General features: G+C 56.2%; 1 protein-coding gene across 1 annotated transcript; it reads left to right on the forward strand.

Annotated features, from left to right (window-relative positions):
• The first annotated feature begins 3,260 nt into the window (after window positions 1-3,260).
• KCNN4 (potassium calcium-activated channel subfamily N member 4) lies at window positions 3,261-16,186 on the forward strand. Its single transcript, XM_066271884.1, has 9 exons — window positions 3,261-3,797; window positions 6,942-7,037; window positions 8,229-8,656; window positions 10,746-10,881; window positions 13,093-13,203; window positions 13,341-13,459; window positions 13,821-13,890; window positions 15,044-15,211; window positions 15,624-16,186. The coding sequence occupies exons 1-8, from the start codon at window positions 3,639-3,641 to the stop codon at window positions 15,206-15,208; spliced, it is 1,284 nt and encodes a 427-aa protein (XP_066127981.1). The 5' UTR covers window positions 3,261-3,638; the 3' UTR covers window positions 15,209-15,211; window positions 15,624-16,186.
• The last annotated feature ends 238 nt before the right edge of the window (window positions 16,187-16,424 follow it).

Genomic DNA, 16,424 nt, shown 5'->3' on the forward strand with positions numbered 1-16,424 from the left:
AACGCTTAGAGCAGTACCTGGCGCTCAGTATGTGCTGGATGTATGTATGCTGACTGTAAACTAGGCTAGACAAGCAGAGTTCCTGCAGTTCCCAACACCACCACTAGGTGGCAGTAGCCTGATGCCCTAAAGTCACCATTGCCTAAACCCAAAAGACTGCCCTGGAGGATTTGCTGCCACAGGCCTCTGACTTTCAGGATGTCTTACCCCGGGCTCAGCCCCGCCTTTCCCTACACCAGCCCTGGGAGACGAGTGACCTTTCCGACTGAGACACCCTCTTCTTCACTCCCTAAGCAGTTAAACAATCCTTTGTTCTTTGCCCCTTCCGGCTGGGCCCCAAGGCAACTGGGTCCTTTCCAGGCCCGGAGATGGGGCTGAGAGGAAGGTGGGGCAGCTGGGCCCCGGCCAGGGAAAGGTCCCAGGGACTTTGGAATCAGTTATTCTAGTCTTCCTTGTCCAGGAGCTGGGGACCCAGTCCCTTCCTCCCTCAGACCCAGGAGTGCAGACCCCGGTCTCCTCCCTCAGAGCCAGGAGTCTGGGCCCCCCCCCGCCCTCCTCTCACAAACTCAGTAGCCTGGGCCCGAGTCCACACCCGCAGTCCACTCCTCCCCGCCAAATCCCACACAGTGGCCCTCAGGCCAGCCTAGGCCCAGAGGTCCTCCAGAGTCCCCTCCCTCCTCTCTTTCACAGGGACCACTCTCCCCCTGCACTCGCCCCTCCAGGGCTGAGACCCAAGCTGAGTCACAGGAAGCTCTTGGCCCTGAGTCACCCCCACCGCCCATCTCAGCCCCTCCCTGGGCTGGAGGGAGCTGGCTCAAGCCATGTGTCCTCAAAACTGACCCCACAGGCTGGAACTCCAGCGTGGAGGCAGGTGCCCTCCCCACTGCGTCCGTTGCTGCCCCCCCAGCCCCAGCCCGTGTCTCCCAGGTCCAGCCTTTGCTCCTTTTTTCTCTCTTAGTTTCTCTCTGCAAGAACTTCCATGTCTTGATTCTGGCTTCTGCTTTCTCGTTACCTCTGGGTCTCTTCTTTCTCTATCTCTGATGTTTTTTTTAATACCATTCTCTTCCTCCTTCCCTTCTTCACTTCCTCCCTCCTTCCCCTCCTTCCTACTCTTCAGTCTCACTCTCCCTCTCTTCTGGTTGCACCGCAGAGGTCTCTCTGGGTGTCTCCTCCCTCTCTGTCAGTTTTCACCAGCGCCTGCTCTGAGGCACCGCAATGAGGTGGCTGGTGCCTGGGGGTGTCTGTCCATGACCTCTGACTCTCTCAGGTGACTGCAGTCTCTGTGTCTCTGGCCTTTGGCCCCTGAGTGCGGTTGGATGGAACTGGAAAAAGCAAAGCTGTCCCCAGCTGTAATAGTGAACAGGATAGGGAAAAAGGCAGAGACAAGCATGGAGAGCCCCAGAGAGAGAACCAGAGACAGAGAGAGGCCCAAAGGGAGGTCAGGAAGCAGGGAGAGAAATAGAGGCATGGACAAGGACAGAGACCTGGATTCAGCAAGAGACAGAGAGAAAATGAGACCAAAAAGAGCCCAGGCAGAGATGGAGACGGAGACAGAAAGACAGCAACACGGGCATCGATAAACACAGAGACGGTGACAGGGAGAGAATAAAATAGAAAACAGAGGGACACAGAGATGAAGACAGAGACAGAGTTGCTGAGAGACAGAGACACAGAGGCTGAGAGAGGTAGAGACACTTAGAGAGAAAGAAGAGATGGAGACTAAGGCATGAAAAGGAGAGAAAAACAGAGGCAGAAAGAGGGAGGAAGAGATAAGGATGAACCCAGAGGTTTCCAGAGCTGGAGAAACTGAGAGAGGGGTCGCAGGCGAGTCTCTGAGAACCTGGAGGAGAGACGCACACGGAGGGGGGGCAGGCCCCAAGGGCGGCGGGTGGCGGTGGTGCCCGCTCAGCCTTGAGAGCACCCAGCAGCGGCATTTCCCCAGCAGACACGTGTGCGGTGTGTGCGTGTGCCCAGGTGAGTCTCCGCCACTCTCCCGCCGTGTCTTACCCCGACTGAAACCCCACGTGTGCCACGGGGCGGGCTCCGGCATGGGTTGTGTTTTTGTCACTGGGCGTGTCTGTGTGTGTGGTTTGGTGTCTTGGGTGTGTCTGTGTGGGTTGTGTTGGTGTGTTGCCAGGTATGTCTGTGCGTGTCCATTTCCCTATGGCTGGCGGGTCCATGTTCCTGCCTGACTGACCTGGGAGGGGAGAGGGGTTATGTCTGTGTGTTCCCCCAGGAGTGTCGTCCCTGGGACCACCGGCTATGCCGGGAGATCAGTGTGTGATGCTATGCGAGGTGTGTGGTGTTGCCAGGCCAGTGTGTCCCTGTGTGTTGCTGAAGGAGGCTTTTGATCTGTGTTGACATGTACCGTGTACGGATCCACATGTCAAGTCGGTGCTGCTGCATGCAGTCACACGCCACTCTGTATCACTCTGCACAGCATGAGCTGTTCTATGTGTCAGTGTGTGTGTGTCTCTTTCCAGGTACTCTGTTTAGAGCTGTGTGTCACTCAGTGATGTGACCCTATGTTTCATGCTGAGCTGCATGTCCTTACTGGGGGCTTGCCCTTTTCCTGACAATGTCACAGCCTAGAGTGCACACTCAGTATGTGGTGTTTGTGTAGTTGTCTATTACATTGTGCCAGAGCATGTCCTCTAGTGTTGTGTGTGCTGTTGTTACAGGCCTCAGTATCAGCTGTGTCAGGGGTCCCATCTGCTGCGTCATGTGACACGTGGTGTTTGTCAAAGGTGGTGCGAGGAAGTGTTGTGTCACTGCATGTTTGTGTGTTTCTCTGTGTGTGCTGTACTTGTGTGTCATGCATGTTGGGGCATGTGGAGTGCTGGGCTGTGTGCGGCTGTTGTACGTGGTGCTTGGCTGTGTGGCATGTGGGCATTGCTATGAGAGTGCAAACTGTGTGGCTGTGGAACACTAGGTCTATGTTGTGCTTATGTAGCCGTGTATGTGCATCAGCCGGCGTGTGGTGTCTGGGTGTGGCTATTTGTGTCAATGTTGTGCCCATTCTGACTGTAATGTGTGTGCCTGCGTGTAGACAATATTTGGGTGGCTGTGTGTGCCATGGGGCACTGCCTGCCCCGTTGAGCGCCAGTGTGTGTCACACTATGTGTGTGGTGTCTGGGTGTGGCTGTGGGTTTCAGAACTTGTTGGGAGTTGTGAGTCACTTGGTGTAGGTTGTGTTGTGTGCCCATGTGCGTTAGGCTCTGTCTCCAAACCACGCTGTAGATGAGGGTGTCATGTGGTGTCGGGTGTGGCTGCATGTAGGTGTGTATTACACAGGGCAGACTGTTGTGTCTGACCTTTGTGTGTCACTGTGTCTTTTCCACGTGGATGCACGCTTCTTCCTTGCTCTGCCCCAAGACACACCCCAGCTCCTCCTCAGTCTGAGAAGGGGGGTTGGGGAGCCTCCCCTCTGCCCAAGGGCCTCTCCAGCCCCTCCCTGCCCTGCCCAGCAGTCACCACCCCCCAGAGGGCACAGGCTCTGCTGTGCCTCAAAGCAAGAGCCCCAGAGCAGCTGAGCAGAGCAGGCTGACGACCTGCGAGCCACAGTGGCCGCCCTTTGCGTGCTGAGAGGTGGGGGGCCCTGGGCAGGAAGCTGGCTGAGCCCCAAGACCCAGGGGGCCATGGGTGGGGAGCCAGTTCCTGGCCTGGGGGCCCTGCGGCGGCGAAAGCGCCTGCTGGAGCAGGAGAAGTTGCTGGCTTGCTGGGCACTGACACTGGCGGGACTTGGCATCGGGCTCATGGTACTACATGCGGAGATGCTGTGGTTCGGAGGGTGCCCGGTGAGTGACATCCTTATCCTGGGCCCAAGAGACTAGGGGTGAGACTCCTGGTCTGAGGGAGGAGGACTCACAAGTCTGAGGAGGGGTAGTTCGACTCCCGGGTCTGAAGGGTGAAGCAATGGGGACCAGACTCCCGGGTGTGAGGGGGGAGGGGAAGGGAGGCCCCTCCCCGGACTCCCGGGTGTGAGGGGGGAGGGGTGGGCGCCTGACTCCCCAGTCTGAAGGGTGAGAGGGTGGGAGTCCAGACTCCCAGGTCTGAGGGGGGAGGGGGTGGGGGCCAGACTCCTGGGTGTGAGGGGGGAGGGGGGCCTGACTCCCGGGTGTGAGGGGGAGGGGGGGGGCCCGTACTCCCAGGTCTGAGGGGGGAGGGGATGGGGGCCAGACTCCTGGGTGTGAAGGGGGAGGGGGGCCTGACTCCCGGGTGTGAGGGGGAGGGGGGGCCCCGTACTCCCAGGTCTGAGGGGGGAGGGGTGGGGGCCTGACTCCTGGGTCTGAGGGATGAGGGGGTGGGAGTCTGGCCTCCCAGGTCTGAGGGGGGAGGGCCCAGGGGCCTGGACTCCTGGGTCTAAGAATGAAGAAGGTTGGGTGCTGGAATCTGGGATCCAGGGAGGCAAATGTTGGGGCCCTCACTGCTAAAAGAAGGGAAGAGGGGTCTCAGTGTTTGAAGGTATAACAATAGGACACTGGAGGTCCAGGACCTGTGGAGTCAGGGGGAGAGGGCTGATCAGATCCTCAAGTCCCCCAAAAGCAATTTAGGGGAGCGGTAACCTTAGGTTCCTTGAAGGGTGAGGATAGAGGCTAACTTCTTCCAGTAGGCGGTGGCTCCTTGGTCCTTATCTCAACTCTAACGTTTACCCAGTACCTCAGCACAAAGGGTAGAGATCAGAAGAAACTGGCTGGGTGGGGGTGGGCAATGGAAACACACACACACACCCTGTCCCATCACATCATTAAGAAGCTCAGCTGCCCACAAATCTGTATGCTGTTTAATCTGGAAAGTAATGGACAGGTGGGTGTATAGGAGCCTGGACTCCTGGGTCCCAGGGGGGGAGGGGACGAGGGCCCAGGCCCCAGGCCCGAGGGAGGAGGCTCACAGCAGCTTTGGGGAAAGGGGCTGACTTTGGGGATAGTGAGCAGAAAGGGAAAGCCTGGTGGGGCCGGGACAGGTCTGAGCAGGCTCCGGCACATTCCAGCTCTGGTCGGGGCCGTGATGGGGCACATGGAGGACACAGGTCAGAATTAGTGGCTTGAGGACAGAACAGAAATGCGCAACAGGAAAGGAGGGGTTGGAGACCAGTCTGGGGTGAGGATGTGAAAGTGGGCTGGTTGGAGACCACGGGTTTAAGGATTGAGTTGGGGGGATGTTTGGGGAATAGAGGCTCAGGCTTGGACTCGGGGGTGTGGGAGTCAAGACGCTCTTCAGTGACCAGGAGCCTCATGGAAGGTCAGAGCAGACTGGTTCCCTCCGGCCAGGAGACCCAGGCGAGGGCAGCGGGCACTGAGGGGGTGGGGCAGCTGAAACCCATGCCAACAGGAAGCATGGTGGGCCTGCCCGTCACTCCCACACTCCAGCTCCCCGCCCAGCTGGGGAGGTGAGGACAAGGGAGCCCTGGCTGATAGGAAGGACCGAGGGGGTCACTCCTACCCTTCCCTCCGCCTCTCACTTCTCATTTCTCCCTTTCCTTTACCGTCTGCCAGGCGTCTGCCTCCAGCAGTGGGTACCAGGGGAAGCTGCTGCAGCTCTCTGAGCCTCAGTTTTCCTGCCTGTCAGCTGGGGGTGAGGGTTGAAATACATGATCCGAGGGGTCCTCCTTGGACCCGCTTCTAAGATGGCCTTGCTAACAGCCATGTCCTCTCTCCCAGCAATTTCTCAGTCTGATGAACTCGTTCCACAGGGACCCAGACACCTGCTCACCAGGGTGCAGGGGCTGAAGGGGATGCAGCGGCCAAACTCCAAGACTAAAGGGGAGCAAGACCTAGATACCAGAGAGGGTGGGAGTGTCCAGGAATTGGAAAAGTAGAGACAACCACCGAGGCAGTGGACTGCAGTGTGGGGAGGGGTTGTGTCTAGTGGGGTGGAGTTAGGGACAAACTAAAGTAAGAGACGGGAATGGGGTGCCAGAGAAGCACGAAGGGGTGGGGGAGGGCTGGGGACAACAGAGCCATTGTTCAGGGAGGGGTGGGGGGTAGGTCCCCTGGGCCAGGAAACTGGCTCTCTTCCCCACACAGAGGTAGGCCCCGCCCCCTCCAGGGGAGCTGGCACATCTTAGGAGGAACAGGTGTCTTAGAAACATCTGGGAGCCCAGGTGGCCCTCTCCCCCAGACAACACCCCCCCAGGCAGGGACACCCCCAGCCCCTCCTAGGGAATCTGGCAATCCCAGTTCCCACTAAATCCTTCCCTGAGGAATTCTACATTCCTCCAAGGTATCGCCACACAAAGAGAGGAAAAAAGCCTTGTCCGTGGTTCCAGGAGGCCATGTGCTTCCGGCCGGATCTGGCCTGGGTTGGCGCCAGGAGAGAGGGCAGGAGGTAGGGGAGAGGAGAGGCAGGGCACAGGACAGGGGGCTGTTCTCTGAGCTGGGTCTGGGGTCTCTCAGCTCCCTGTGTCGGGGCAGGGGAGGGCATCCCTCATTCCTTGGGAATTGAATGATAGTTTCTAGGCTCTTGGGGAATTGGGCCATGGGGCGTGGGATTTGAAGTTGCTTTCTAGGGCAGGACCTGCTGGGAAGGGGTGAGGAAGGGGTGGGGAGGGGGTACTCTAGAGGCCAGATGTCTGCTTCTAGGGGCGCGCGCGCACACGCACACACGCACACGACTAAAGAACTATTTTTGATGGGGAAGTTGACAGGAATTAAGAAAGAATGTTTCATGTTTTCCCAAAGGGATGTGGGTCCTAGGACAAGGCCTGAGGAGGAGGTGGACACTGGACTCGGGACAGGGCTGTCCTGTTGGGAAGGACGGGGACCAGATGATGGCTTTGAGACTTTCCCAGAACTGAGACCTCGGGAGGAACTGTGTTGGGGCTTGTGGGGGAAGGAGGCTAGAAATTGGGAATTGAGAAGGACAGGCTGTTTGGGAAGAAGGTAGAGGGGACTGATGGGGGAAGACCTGGGATCTCACCCCGTTTCTGTCTCTCCCAATAGTGGGCGCTCTACCTGTTCCTGGTTAAATGCCTCATCAGCATCTCCACCTTCTTGCTCCTTTGTCTCATCCTGGCCTTTCATGCCAAAGAGGTCCAGGTAGGACAGGCCTGCCCCATCCCTTCCTTCCCCCCAGCCCCAGCCCTTGCCACGCCCCGGCAGCTCACACTTTCCATCCCTCTCCTCCTCCTGGGCTGAGTAATGAGGTTCCTCTGCCCTGAGATGCGTCCACACCCTCACCCACTGGGATGGGATGAACCCTAGACAGACCAACACAGCCTCCTGGCGCCGCCGGTCCCTTGCTCACAGGCAGGCCCCGGGCTCCCTTGCATGCTCATGGGTGCTGAGAGTTCCTGCCCCCAGGCCTCTGTCCACTCCACCCCCCGGCAGCCTCACTCCGGTCCCAGCCACTCAGATCTCTTTCCTCCATCCTGGAGTCCCCACTTATTCTAATCTCAAACAACCTGAGACCCCAAGTTTGTGCCCAAGTTCCCTCTCCACTCTGGAGCTCCCCACTTCTGTGCCCACACACCCCTGACCCAGGAGCCCTTCCACCCATATCCCCCTCCAGCGTCCTGTCTCACTGGGACATTCGACTCCCAGCCCCGGCCTTCTCAACACCCCCACCCCAGATCCTGTTTCCTCCTCCCTTCCCCCTACATAAGTAGGGGTTATTGGCCATGTGCTGTAATATCCCCTGCAGTGCCTGGTCTGTAAGAGGTGCTCAGTAAAAAGCACACCTTCCCAGTAATAGCACTCAAATGAGCAGTTAAGTGCCTTGGTTCTGGCCTAGCTTTCAACCCCACGTGTTGTGCACATTCATGGAGTTCCAACATGGAAACAGTGCCTGATACATCCAGAGTGCCCCTTCAGTGTCAGCCATTGTCATTGCTAATGGTACAACGACTGCAATTACTATCCGTGTCCCCAGAAACAGGAGTGGGAGGTGGCTGCATGCATGTGGAATGTAACTCCAGGAAGGCAGGCGTTTCTGTCTTTCGTTCTATAGAACAATCTCGGGCACACAGTAGGTACTCACTAAGTGTCCCTGGGCACAAAGTTCTGGAAGTAGGCTGAAGCTAGGAGGGAGGGAGGGGAGAAGTGGGAGGCGTATCTTCCTCAGCTCCTGCCCTGCTGCCTGCCCACCCTCCTCAGCCCCACGCCAGTCCCTGCGCTATCGGCCTCCTTCCCTGGCCGGGCGGCGCGCCCCCCTTATCTCCCAACGCAGGCTGGCAAAGGCCGCCTGACCTTCGTGTGACCCCGTCTTCCCCCGTCTGCACCCTCCCCCAGCTGTTCATGACTGACAACGGCCTCCGAGACTGGCGCGTGGCGCTGACCAGGCGGCAGGCTGCGCAGGTCGTGCTGGAGCTGGCGGTGTGCGTGCTGCACCCGGCGCCGGTGCGGGGCCCGCCATGCGCGCAGGGCTTCGGGTCCCCGGCGACCGCGACGCAGTCCTGGCCCGGCTTCCTGAGCCAGGGGGAGGCGCTGCTGTCGCTGGCCATGCTGCTGCGCCTCTACCTGGTGCCCCGCGCCGTGCTCCTGCGCAGCGGCGTCCTGCTCAACGCATCCTACCGCAGCATCGGCGCCCTCAACCAGGTCCGCTTCCGCCACTGGTTCGTGGCCAAGCTGTACATGAACACGCACCCCGGCCGCCTGCTGCTCTGCCTCACGCTTGGCCTCTGGCTCACCACCGCCTGGGTGCTGTCGGTGGCGGAGAGGTGAGGAGCACCCGGAGAAGCCGCTTACAGCAGCGGCCACCCCGTCCAGTGGGGCAGGTTGGGAGCGCGGGGCCCACGCGGTGGAGAGGGCAGTTTGTCCGCATTTGTCCAGGCCGGCCACAGCCCTTCCTCCAACTGCAGCCTTCAGTCTCCCCAGGCACACACAGACCCTAGGAAACCCTTCCCTTCCTGCTTCCCAACCTCTCTTGCCTCAGGTTTCCAGGCATCTGTTCTGTCTGGAAGTCCAGGCGTTGGGGCCTGGCCACGAGTTGCATCCGCCTGGGAGGAAGGGGACACCTATTCTAAAATCCCAGTCTCTCTCTCTCTCTCTCTCTCTCTCTCTCTCTCTCACACACACACACACACACACACACACACACACAGAGGAATTGTGGGAAAACTTAGCCCATGGTCTCAAAGTGTTTCTGGGACCAGGAACATCACTTGAAAACTTCTTGCAAACCCAAATTCTCAGACCCCATCAGACCTACTGATTTTTTTAAATTAATTTCTTTATTGATTGACTTTAGATAGATGGAAAAGGAAAGAGAGAGAGAGACATCGATTTGTTGTTCCACTGGTTGATTCTTGTTTGTGCCCTGACTGGGAATCAAACTCTCAGGCTTCCTGTTTCTAGTTGGTGGTCTAACCAACCAAGCTAACGGGCCAGGGCAGACCTACCAAATTGTAAACTGGCAGGTGGGGCCAAGCGATGTGTGATTCTGATGCCTACTCAAGGTTGAGAGCTCTGGTTTTAGTGCATCTGGATTCTTTTTTTTTTTTTTCAGGGACAGAGAGTCAGAGAGAGGGATAGATAGGGACAGACAGGAACAGAAAGAGATGAGAAGCATCAATCATCAGTTTTTCGTTGGACACCTTAGTTGTTCATTGATTGCTTTCTCATATGTGCCTTGACTGCGGGCCTTCAGCAGACCGAGTAACCCCTTGCTCTAGCCAGCGACTCTAGGTCCGAGCTGGTGAGCTTTTTGCTCAAACCAGATGAGCTCGCGCTCAAGCTGGCGACCTGGGTCCTCCACATCCCAGTCTGACTCTCTATCCACTGCGCCACCGCCTGGTCAGGCTGCATCTGGATTCTTGAGGGGAGGTGGAGAGTAAGAAGACCCTGGCTTTAGATTTCTCTTTTCTGAGCCTATTTTCTCATCTGTAAAATGGGTCAATTTCACAAATTCCACCATGTTTAAAGTCTCCCTGGCAATTCTAATCTTCTGTAATTTTAAACGTCATTTCACAGGACCTCAGTTTTCCCACAGGGGAAATTGGTCAGAAGCAGGATCAATGAATGGTCCTCCTCCTATGTTTCTTATTTGAAAAATGGGAGGGTGGGGAGGGAGTCACATTTCTAAGTTCCTCGGCAGAAGTCCTTACACTTGACTGTACTTCGGGATGAGGCGGTGGGGCTCGTTAACAGTGCTGATTCAGTTCCCACTTCCAGACACTAATTTAGAGGGTCTGAGGTGTCTGTCACCACCATGGGTATACACTTTCCCTGCTGACCCTGATGCAGGAGGGGTCTGTGGGCCAAAGTTGGGCAAGTCCAGATTTTTGGTTCTTTCCATGACTGGACTGAAATGTTCCCTTCTATGAAATGAGGGGAAAGTGCAGAGTCCCACCAAGACTTTGTAGAGTCCCATCTTTTTAGTCATGATAGGGACACCTGTAGGCCAGACAGTATATTTGTGGAAATTAGAAAAAAACGTCTCCCACTCCTCTGGGAGGATGCAGTCCCCTGCCAGGGTGTGACAAGTGGACTTTGGGCTGGGTTTCTGTACCCTTTCAACCCCTCAACCACACACTCCGAATACAGCCACCCTCGTGGCCTCACTGAAACCAAGCAGGCTCTGGAGTTGGCTGTACCCGGGTTCAGCTCCCACAGACCAGAGTGCTGAGCGTCCAGCCCTGTGCACAAAGCACAGAGGAGGCCAGGCAGGCTTTCCAAAGGCCAGAACTCACTGGCTTTTTTTTCCCTGGGTGCTTCTTGGGACTGTGGGTATGTATTAGGAAGGAGGGTAGCAGACACCACGGGAAGCCCTAGAGTGGGGTTTCGGAACTAACTGATCCTTCCCCGCAGGCAGGCTGTTAATGCCACTGGCCACCTTTCAGACACTCTGTGGCTGATCCCCATCACGTTCCTGACCATCGGCTATGGGGACGTGGTGCCCGGCACCACGTGGGGCAAGATTGTCTGCCTTTGCACTGGAGTCATGGTGAGTACAGCCACCTCAGGGACCCTGCCCTTATTCCAAACTGGCCACACCCTGGCCCCAGAAAACCACGAAGCCAACACAGGCAATCAGAGACACCCTCGAGAAACTTGGATGTCTGGACCCCCACAGCCCCAGTCCCTCCCCAAGACATAGACCCCCCAGCCCCATCTCCTTTTAAAATCCAGGAATCCATCCCCAAAGTCCTTGCTCTCTCCAGAGCCTAAGACCCCAGCCCTCATCTTCCTCAGGGACACAAGGCCCCTGACTTCCCAGTTCCATTTCCATCCAGAATCTAGGAATCCAGCCCTAAGCCCCATCAAGGCTCAGGCATCTCAACCCACCCCCTTGCCCCCCAATCATCTAGGACTCGGGCACTGTTGCCCAGCTGTAGGACCTAGGAATGCAGTCTCCCGGCCTCCACAAGGCTGTAGAGGCTAATAGTGAAGAGCATGCCTGGGGGGCCAGGCTGCCTGGGTCCAACCTTCTGCCACTTCCTAGCTGGAAGCAAGCCATATAATCTCTGTGGGCCTCAGTTTCCTCATCTGTAAAATGAGATGCTTATACTAATGAGTCCTTCATAGGGCTACTGAGAAGACTAAATGAATTAAAACATGTAAGGGGTCTCAAACAGTGCCCAGCACAGAAGAAGCACTCAGTAAATGGGGGGGGGGTGCTGTTACTGTGACTGGTCCCAGGCATCTGCCACCCCCACCCCAGCTCCTGTGCCCTCAAGGATGAGGCAGGGGCTCTCGTGCCCCAGATTCATACCTCCTCCCCAGAGCTGGCCTCCTCGCGAATCCGGACACTCCCCTCTCCCCCTCCAGGACCGAGGCATCCAGTTCCCCATGCAGCCCTTACCCCCTCCAGGACCCACCCCAATGCCTTGGCCGTCACCTCCCCAAAAGAGCTTGACACCCTTTGCCCTCAGGGACTCAAGCCATGAGTCCTCAGCTGATGTTGTCCCAGGAAGGACATATTGACTCCCCAAGCCCTGGGCCTACAGGTGATATAGATGGGGGTGTCAGGGAAATGACACACACAGAGGCATCTGTGACAAGGGGAGAGCTGTGGAGACTCAGCCAGGGAAACACTCCCAAAGGGCCAGGGACACTCAGGGCTGCCTGGGGCCTCCTCCCTCATTTGACAGAAGGAGAAACTGAAACCTAGAGAGATAGGCAATTTGCAGCAGAGTTCACAGCTCACTCCTGGCCAAGAGCTTCCATGGCACAGCGGAATTATAATAGCTAACTTTTGGGCACACGCCGTGCAAGTCTCTGTGCTCAACACTGTCCAGGTGTTACATTACAGAACCCACAGGGTAATACTTTGAGGACATTTTACAGAGGAGAAACTGAGGCACTGAGCATTTAAAGAGCTTGCTAAAAGCTGGGTTTGGAACCCAAGTGGTCCCAGAGCTAATGCTTGTAGTTAGCAAATTGTTCTGAGTGTTCAGGAACTGAAACACATGGAGTCGGTGAGGCTTCAGACCCTTTCTGACTCAAGGAAGAGTGACCAGGTGCCACAGAGCAGCTGGGGCCGGATGGGGCCTCAAAGAACCAGAGGTCTTGGGAGGGGGGAGGGAGAACAAGTGTTCAGACCCAGGTGCTCAGGCAGGCGAGCCAGATTGCGGCAGGGGCTGAGCTGTTTGGGAGGGAGGCTGGCAGAGGAGGCAGAGGCCTCCATGGGGGCAGGCCTTGAGAGCCGGGCTAAGCAGGCTGGGGCTGTGGGAAGCTAGACGTTAGGCTGAGGGCGGCAGGGTCAGACTGGGGTTAGGTCTCCCTGGGGTCAGGGCAGGGTAACTGGAAGGCTGGAGACGGTCCAGGAGGATGAGGACAGGGCCAGAGCTGGGCAGAGGCTGTGGGAGTGGGAGGGGGTAAGGGATACCCTTGGTGACCTATTGGGTGTGAGCAGCAGGGAGGAAGGGGTCCCAAAGGCAGGCAGGGGTCCCCTCACACAGACCAGCTCTCCTCTCCTCCAATCATACCATTAATGAAAGAGAACATTGTTATGGTGTAAATACTACGCACAAGAACTGGTCTCAGATGTGATTTCACATCCTTGCTCCACTCCTTGGAGCTCTTGGCTTGTCTGTCAACCAGGAGTTGTTGGGCTTTCTGTGGTTGTTGGGAGCTTTCAAGGAGAAAGTTGGTGGTACAAGATCAGCCTACACAGCCTCCCGCCCTGGTGTCATAGTGCCTGCTGTGCCCACAGGGGGTCTGCTGCACAGCCCTGCTGGTGGCTGTGGTTGCTCGAAAGCTGGAGTTTAATAAGGCAGAGAAGCATGTGCACAACTTCATGATGGACATTCAGTATGCCAAAGAGGTAAGGACGGGCCCACACAGGAGTCCCGGTGATAGCCCTCCTCCCTCAGACCCCGCCCCTTCACACTCGGGAGTCCAGGCCCCGCCCCCTCTTCCCAGAGCCTAAGGGTCTTTCTACTCTGCCACCCCCCACCCCAGATGAGGGAGTCAGCTGCCCGAGTGCTACAGGAGGCCTGGATGTTCTACAAACACACACGCAGGAAGGACAAGGGAGCTGCCCGCAGATACCAGCGCAGGCTGCTGGCCGCCATCAGCACGTGAGGGCTGCTGTGTGCGTGTGCGCGCGCGCGTGCGTGCACGCACTCCCATGTCCACATGTCATCTCTGCATGGCATGTGTGTGTACAAGTGCGCTCACCCATGAATGACTGGACAGATGTCTGCCTGAACCTCACAGCCTCTGTGTGTCTGTGCTGTGGTTGATTTTGCATGTCTGTCTGTGGGCCTGGATCTCTCCCAGGAAGGCAGGCTCATGGGTACTCCCCCTTCAGCTCTGTAGCAACTTTTCTTCTGAGTACTGTGTATATGTGGTCGCTCCTCCCCTTATCCCTCCCCAGAACTAGGGTCACATATGCGGATCAGGCTTATAGGAAAACTGACCCCTTACTTCTTCCCACAGGTTCCGCCAGGTGAGGTTGAAACACCGAAAGCTCCGGGAACAAGTGAACTCCATGGTGGATATCTCCAAGGTACCAGGATCCCATGGGAGCGGGTCTGGGGAAGGAGGAGGCTTGGGCAGGGAAATTTGGCCCTGGAATAGGGAACACTGGCACATACTAGCTCTCAATAAAGGTTTGTGGTTGAATGAATGAATGAATGATGCAATACCGAGTTTCTTAAACTCATGTAAGGTACAGAGATCCCTTTTAAACTTAAAAAAAGAAATTGCACAAAGAACTCCAGTGTTTGGTTTTAAATTATTTTTATTGTCACATGTGAATGGATATAAAATTCCTTCCAACTCTGACTCTTATACAATAATAAAACCAAAGCAAATTTACAAACCAAGCCTAAACCAATAAAATGCAATTAACAATACTGACACGAGGAAGGGCAACAATGTTTCAGTGAAACTCAATCCCTGCTGCTGTTGGGAAGAGGGCCCAGGGCCTTGCTGCCTCCCCTGCCTGGCCAAGTGGCTCGGCCCGCCCACCTCCTGCGGGGAACCCTTGATTCCACCGGTGCTCAGGGACAGTGACATCACACCCCTTAACTTGACTCTTAGTGTCTTTTGCTTATCCAGTGGCCTTTGCTTTTTCTCACTGGTCCGTGACAGTTCAAACAGTGGCCCACAGCACCAATGCCATGGTAAACACTTATATATGGCTCAGTGAGGAGGTGATGGCCTAGATCTTATGGAATTGACAGGTGATAATTTCCTAAAGATGACTGAGCCACATAACATAGAATTAAAGAATTCTCATAGAAAGCTGACACACCCCAAAGGATGAACCCATGAATCCTGGTTTGAGGAGGCAAGGAGAGGGCTATCTAGATTTTGAAGTCAGGCATTCATCAATCTCATAAATATTTAGTGCGTACCTACTACATCCTAGGTCTATTCTAGGTGTTGCCTTGGGTATGTCAATGAGCTGCTCCCAGGCTGTTTGCTCAGCTGTAAATATGGGAACAGGATTCTCACTCCCCATGGCTCTTTAGGATTTAAACCATAATGAAAAGCACCTGCCCAAGAAGCGGAAGTGTGGGGTCAATAACTGGTAACAGTTATAATTGAGGATAATCAAGGGCTTCTAATGATTAAATGTTGCTTCCACCGCCTTACTCCATGGGACAGGGCAGGTGTACCCAGCCCCTGATGCCTTTGACCCTCCCTCTGCACAGATGCACATGATCCTGTGTGACTTGCAGCTGGGTCTGAGCAGCTCACACCAGGCCCTGGAAAAGCGGATTGACGCACTGGCAGGGAAGCTGGACACCCTGACCGAGCTGCTTAGCACCGCCCTGGGAACAAGGCAGCTTCCAGAACCCAGCCAGGAGGCCACATAGCTGGTGAGGAGGCTGGGACTTGGGCAGGAGAGCATTCTGGAGGAAAGGTGCCTGTGGTCAGCACCCGATACAGTGAGGGGGTGGGCGATGGCCTGGAGACAAGGCTACCCTTTCTCTCCCACTCTGGCTGTGTTGGGAGGAAGGGACTCCAAGTTTGGGACTGGATGGGCAGTGAAGGAAGGAGATATTTCTTCTCCCCTTTGTTGGCCCTCCATACCCTCTCCCTATTGTTTGTTTGGGATCTGGCCGTGTCTCTCTCTGCCTGTCTCTGGGCATGCTCTCTGGCTCTTTCCCAATGCCGCAATCCCTGATCTGGTGCTGGGTACATCCACACTCTTCTTTCCTCATCTGTTCACTGGTTTCTGTCTTCACTTCCATGTCCCACTCTTGTTCCTCCTCTGGTGTCTCCTACCAGGACCCATGGAGGAAGAACCAGGTTACTTTCCCCAGGATTGAGGTCAAGGACATTCTCCCTTCTGCTCCTGACCCAGCCCGATGAATAAGCACCTCAAATGCAAGGACTGAAGCGGGCCCCACCTTGGTGTGGGCTGACTCACTGAGGCTGCTGGAGGGGGCACTGGCTGAAGGAGGGCGGCCGTGGCCCATTCCCGAGGCCCCAAATGGGAAAAGGGTCACCACTACCCCACGTACCCTCAACAAACACATCCGCTATGCTGTTACAGATGACCTCCACCTTTCAGTTATAAGTGGGGGTGCCTGGGGGCTGGAACAGCTATGGCCCAGAGGAGGAGGGGACTGGGATCCAGAGTCCAGGATCCTGGGGTGCCTCAGTTTCCGCTGGTCGGCAGAACTGAAGGAACAGCCTGAAGCTGGGACAAGGCAGGAGGCAGCGCCCCCTGGTGGGAAGTGGGAGCACACCATTTATCTAGAGTTGCAGAGAATATCGTGGGGGAGGAGGTGTGGAGGGTGAACAGGCCCACCAGTCTCTGCTCTTTATACTTTGTAATAAATGTTAAACAAAGACAGAAGTTCATGTTTCTTTCTAAACATATCCACACTTTAAACAGGCAGGTCATCCAGTGGAAAGCCCTTACACTGCCCTGTCTGAACCTGTTTCCTCATCGATAAAACAGAAGCCTCCCTTAAGTGCCCTCCCAGGTCCGTAGGCTGGGGGGGTCCTCAACAGCCCCCCCCCAGATCTGAGGCTAAGAGCCAAGGCTTTGGATCCTGCTCTGGCACCCACTGGCTGTGTGAT

The sequence above is a fragment of the Saccopteryx bilineata genome, chromosome 3 (assembly GCF_036850765.1).
Source record: "Saccopteryx bilineata isolate mSacBil1 chromosome 3, mSacBil1_pri_phased_curated, whole genome shotgun sequence".
NCBI classification, from domain to species: Eukaryota; Metazoa; Chordata; class Mammalia; order Chiroptera; family Emballonuridae; genus Saccopteryx; species Saccopteryx bilineata.

Excerpts from the sequence above, each read along its gene's own strand:
- KCNN4 (XM_066271884.1), top strand. The coding sequence starts at position 3,639 with ATGGGTGGGGAGCCAGTTCCTGGCCTGGGGGCCCTGCGGCGGCGAAAG. Across the intron at positions 3,798-6,941 it reads TGTGGTTCGGAGGGTGCCCG|TGGGCGCTCTACCTGTTCCT; the intron begins GTGAGTGACATC and ends CTCTCCCAATAG. Across the intron at positions 13,204-13,340 it reads ACATTCAGTATGCCAAAGAG|ATGAGGGAGTCAGCTGCCCG; the intron begins GTAAGGACGGGC and ends CCCCCACCCCAG.